General features: G+C 48.9%; 1 protein-coding gene across 8 annotated transcripts in view; it reads right to left on the bottom strand.

Annotated features, from left to right (window-relative positions):
• ACBD5 (acyl-CoA binding domain containing 5) overlaps window positions 1-5,348 on the bottom strand; it is a 51,417-nt gene extending 46,069 nt beyond the window's left edge. For 3 of the 8 annotated variants that reach the window (XM_053572660.1, XM_053572664.1, XM_053572658.1), the window contains exons 1-2: window positions 4,091-4,289; window positions 3,735-3,900 (exon numbers count right to left, since the gene is read on the bottom strand). In XM_053572660.1, coding sequence (XP_053428635.1) covers window positions 3,735-3,900; window positions 4,091-4,105 — 181 coding nt within the window. In that variant the 5' untranslated portion in view covers window positions 4,106-4,289. Of the gene's footprint in view, window positions 1-3,734; window positions 4,005-4,090; window positions 4,290-4,640; window positions 4,968-5,272 lie in introns of those variants that run through there. The other 5 variants (XM_053572663.1, XM_053572661.1, XM_053572659.1 and 2 more) reach the window with 4 other exon arrangements.
• Window positions 5,349-5,450: the final 102 nt, after the last annotated feature.

A 5,450-nucleotide genomic window follows, 5' to 3' on the forward strand; every position in this document is an offset into this window, starting at 1 on the left:
ATGAATCCTATGTACTCAATTTTGATATGAGGACAATTAATGACAATTAAGGTTATGGGGGGGGAAGCAGAAAGAGGGACTGAGGGAGGGGGGTGGGGCCTTGGTGTGTGTCACACTTTATGGGGGGCAAGACATGATTGCAAGAGAGACTTTACCTAACAATTGCAATCAGTGTAACCTGACTTATTGTACCCTCAATGAATCCCCAACAATAAAAAAAAAAAAAAGAAAAGAAACAAGGAACAAAACTACAAGATCTTTCTCCTTACACAATAGTTCAGAACAGACCAAATGATTTAAAAAGTAGTATTACGGGCAGCGCCTGTGGCTCAAAGGGCTAGGGCTCTGGTCCCATATGCCAGAGGTGGTGGGTTCAAACCCAGCCCTGGCCAAAAACCACAAAAAAAAAAAAAAAAAAAAGTAGTATTACAAAAATATTTACTAATTTGGGCGGCGCCTGTGGCTCAGTTGGTAAGGCGCCAGCCCCATATACTGAGGGTGGCGGGTTCAAGCCCAGCCCTGGCTGAACTGCAACCAAAAAATAGCTGGGCGTTGTGGCGGGCACCTGTATTCCCAGCTACTCGGGAGGCTGAGTCAGGAGAATTGCTTAAGCCTAGGAGTTGGAGGTTGCTGTGAGCTGTGTGATGCCATGGCACTCTACCGAGGGCCATAAAGTGAGACTCTGTCTCTACAAAAAAAAAAAAAAAATTTACTAATTCATTATAACAAACTTCTACTTCAATTAATATCATTTTAGTTTTGGGAGATAACGTACACTGGATGTTGTCCAACACAGTACCATTTGGTAGAGTATCTTAACTTTGCAATACTTTCCTAAGTGTTATGTAAATACAAACTGGTTTGGTTTTGTTTGCTTGTCTTCCTTTCTTTTTTTTTTTTTTGCAGTTTTTTGGCCAGGGCTGGCTTTCTCTTTTTTTTTTTGCAGTTTTTGGCCAGGGCCGGGTTTGAACCCGCCACCTCCAGCATAGGGGCCAGTGCCCTATTCCTTTGACCCACCGGTGCTGCCCTTGTTTTCATTTTAGGGTTTTTGATTTTTTTTTTTTTTTCATTTTTGTTTTTGAGAGAAAGTTTCAGTCTGTCACCTGGGCTAGGTGTCATCATGTCACTGCAACCTCAAACTTCAGGCTAAAGCAATCCTCCTACCTCAGCCTCCAGAATAAGTGAAATTACAGGTATGCACCTCCATGCCCAGTTAATTTTTTTGTATTTTTGGTAAAGATGGGGTCTTGCTTTTGCTCAAGCTGTACAAACTGCATTTTAATTTACATGGGTTTATTTTTTTTTTTTTTTTTTTTGGTAGAGACAGAGTCTCGCTGTACCACCCTCAGGTAGAGTGCTATGACATCACAGCTCACAGCAACCTCTAACTCCTGGGCTCACGCGATTCTCTTGCCTCAGCCTCCCGAGCAGCTGGGACTACAGGCACTGGCCACAACGCCCAGCTATTTTTTTTTTGTTATTGCAGTTTGGCTGGGACTGGGTTTGAACCCGCCACCCTCGGCATATGAGGCCGGTGCCCTACTCACTGAGCCACAGGCGCCGCCCCAATTTACATGTATTTCTTAATAAGTGGTATATAATGTCAACAGAGATAGTGGAGTAGAGACATGAAGTTAAGCTTCACCAAATTTAAAAAACCTATGAAAATGTGTGGTTTAGGAGAAAGAGAGAATATACTGTTTAGAATCATGCCTTTCTAAATTGGACTTAAAAAATCAATACTACATGATTGCAAGAGGGACTTTACCTAACAATTGCAATCAGTGTAACCTGGCTTATTGTACCCTCAATGAATCCCCAACAATAAAAAAAAAAAAAAGAAAAAAAAAATCAATACTTAGGGCGGCACCCATAGCTCTGTGGGTAGGGCTCCGGCCAGATACACTGGCCGGGGGTTCAAACCATCCCCTCACCTGCTAAACAACAATGCTAACTGCAAGGAAAAATAGCCAGTGACAATTGCAACAAAAAATAGCTGGGCTTTGTGGTGGGTGCCTGTATTCCCAGCTACTTGAGAGGCTGAGGCAAGAGAATTGCTAAACCCCAACACTTGGAGGTTGCTGTGAGCTGTGATGATACAGCTCTCTACAGTGGGCGACATAGTGAGATTCTGTCTCAAAAAGAAAAAAAAAAGAAAGAAAGAAAAGGAAAAAAAAAAGGAAATACTTAAACAATGGCCAAAAACTTGTCAATATTGGTCAAAGACACAAAATTTGAAACCCAGGCTCTGCGCCTCTGGCTCAAGCTGCTAAGGTGCCAGCCACATACACCTGAGCTGGCTAGTTTGAATCCAGCCCGGCCGCCAAACAACGACAGCTGCAAATAAAAAAATAGCTGGGTGTTGTGGCGGGCACCTGTGGTCCTAGCTACTTGGGAGGCTGAGGAAAGAGAATCACTTAAGCCCAGGAGTTGGAGGTTGCTGTGAGTTGTGATGCTACAGCACTCTACCCAGGGCGACAGCTTGAGGCTCTGTCTCAAAAAAAAAAAAAAAAAAATTGAGGGCGGCGCCTGTGGCTCAGTCAGTAGGGCACCGGCCCCATATACCGAGGGTGGCGGGTTCAAATCCGGCCCGGCCAAACTGAAACCAAAAAATAGCCGGGCGTTGTGGCGGGCGCCTGTAGTCCCAGCTACTCGGGAGGCTGAGGCAAGAGAATCACTTAAGCCCAGGAGTTGGAGGTTGCTGTGAGCTGTGTGTGGCCACGGCACTCTACCGAGGGCCATAAAGTGAGACTCTGTCTCTACAAAAAAAAAAAAAAATTGAAACTCAATGGCTGGGCGTGGTGGCTCACACCTATAATCCTAGCAGTCTGAGAGGTTGAAGCACATGGATTGCCTGAGCTCACAGGTTAGAGACCAGCCTGAGCCAGAGTGAGACCTCCTCTCTAAAAATAGCCAGGTGTTGTAGCAGGCTCCTGTAGTCCCAGCTACTTGGGAGACTGAAGCAAGAGAATAGCTTAAGCCCAGGAGTTTGAGGTTGCTGTGGGCTGTGATGGTACAGCACTCTACAGAAGGCGACAAAGTGAGACTGTCTCAAAAAAAAAAAAAAAATTCAAACTCAAAAAGCTCTGCAAACCATGAACAAGATAAATACGAAGAAAACCACACTTGGTAATCAAATTGCTGAAAACAAAAGATAAAGAGAAAAACTTTGAAAGTAGCCAGAGGAATGACACATTAAATACAAGAGAACAACTCGAATGACTTTCCTCCCTAGCTACTAAGAAAGTCCGATATTAGTATAAAAAAGAGACCATTACACAATGGAATAGCAAAAAAAAAAATAGTAGTAAATATATATTTATTCAAATAAAAATAAGTCATTTTTCAAATGTTTATAGGTTTTCTCTTTCCCTCCATATTAAAAGTTTTGAAAAGGCTTAAATGGTAGAATTTATGAGTATGCAGCACCAGGCACCCCTACCCCAGTTTTTTTTTTAAATATACCCAAATACCCAAGTTATTAAGTGACGTGTTTTCAACAATATAAACTACTTAAAATCTGGATAATATATTGTCTCTGGCTTAAAAGATTAGAAAGCAATTAATTCACATTCCAAGACTCCCCTTCTCCTACGTCCCTTTTGAACACAGAAAAAAGGAGGTTAAATAAGCAAGACTAGAACTAGAAAGAAGGTTAAGAAAGGGAAGATTTAGACAACGGGGCTTCAGGCCTCTGCAGGAGATTCCTTCAGCGGGGGTCCGGGTGCACTTACCATTTTTCGGCAAACTCTGGATCACCTTCACGGCCGCCTGAAACCTGGTTTCGTGCACGGATCTCGTGTCCGCCATCTCCAGCTGCCAGCGCCGGCCCCGGTCCCAAGGTCTGTCGGCGGGAATCAGGCAGCAGCAGCACCAGCTTTCCCAGGAGCCTGCATGAAACTGGAACACGCAGCGCAGCCGCCGATCAACGAGCCGAGAAAGGAGGGGAGGCCCAGGAGCGTAGCTGGTCAGTTCCCCTTTGCCCTGCCCTATCCAAGCCACACAGATCTAGGTGGCCCGGCTTATTCCTCCTCCCCTGGGCGTGACTAAGGCCGAAAACCCGGCCCGCAATGACAGAAAAACAACTCACCGAGAGGAAGAGCATGTCTAGCAGAAGGCAAAGCGGGTCCGGCCGCCGGTGGCCACGGAGCCGCTCTCCCACCCGGAGGACCCTGGCTGGGCAGCCACACCCCCCATTCCTGCGGAGTCCGTCTGTCAGTCGGCGCCCTCCCCGCAGCCCCGCCCCAGAGCCACCCGTGGACCCACTAGCTACCGCCGCCGCTGCCGCGCAGCAAACCCCACCCACCGCCCGGCGGCCACTGCGTAGACGCGCCTGGCCTTCGGTCCCCAGGGAAGGGCCTCGGAAAGGGGGAAAGAGGAGAGACGACTGTCCAAGGGACCATCAGTCCGGGAAGGACCCTGTGCTGCCTTTTGTGCAGACGGGGGAAACCCGAGGCCAGCCCGCTATGTCCCCAGCGCGCCGGGGACGCGGGGTTGGGTACTGCTCCTGGGTCGTAAGCACCGCCGGGCAAGAAAATGACTCCGCGGTCCCCAGTGCTTGGCCTCTCTTACGTTAAGGTTTGAGGAAAGCAATTGGGTTTAAGCAAAGGGCTGTAGATCCGGACAGGCTTAGCGCGAACCTTCGGTTCTTCCATTTATGTTCTGCGACCTAGGGCAAGTCACTAATCCTCTCCTTTAGCGTGACGATCGCTCTACCAGTCCAAAGGATGAAAGAAAGGATTAAGGATGTCGGATGGAGGTGCTTAGCAGTCCGTGGCCCACAGGTCTTGGCAACTTTAGCGGTTCCGAGCCAAGGACGTCCAAGCGCAACCAAAGGAGATGGGAGGTCGCCCGCTACTACCGGGCCAGGAGGGTGGGCACTTTCCCCTCCAACACTCCTTCCATCGATCCCCAGGGTGCTGGGCACAGCCCACTTTCAGCGATTTAATAAAAGAATGGGCTTGGGGGAGGGGCCAACGAGGAACTATTACGGATCATCACCCCCTAGAAAGCGCGGCCCCAGGCCTTCACCTCACTAGCGCAACCCGCGAGTCCTTAGGCATTTGGGAAGCGGCCCAGACCCATGGTGGGTGGTGGGGAGGGAAGATGATACAGGTTGTGACGGTGGAGTCCTGCGGCCTGCAAATCTCAGAATCGTCTAGTTGGGAGAGTCGTTTGTGTCAGCTCGGGATGGGTTAGGCGGGTTACTACTACAAATCTAGACGCGGAGCATAAGTTACTCTTCCCTCGGAGCCGCAGTGCCGGCATTTACCTTGGTTTTGCCAGGCAAGGCCTGTCCGGTAAGGTCCCCGGCGCCCGCCCCTCGCCCTGCCCCGCGGCCTTGTGGGAAATGTAGTCCTCCGACTCCGCAGGGCTTCCGGACACCTCCCCCGGGCGCCCGGCCTTCCCGCCACCAGTTCCGGTTCTGCTTCTCTGTCCTGACGCTACGT

This window comes from Nycticebus coucang, chromosome 20 (genome assembly GCF_027406575.1).
Source record: "Nycticebus coucang isolate mNycCou1 chromosome 20, mNycCou1.pri, whole genome shotgun sequence".
Classification (NCBI taxonomy): Eukaryota; Metazoa; Chordata; class Mammalia; order Primates; family Lorisidae; genus Nycticebus; species Nycticebus coucang.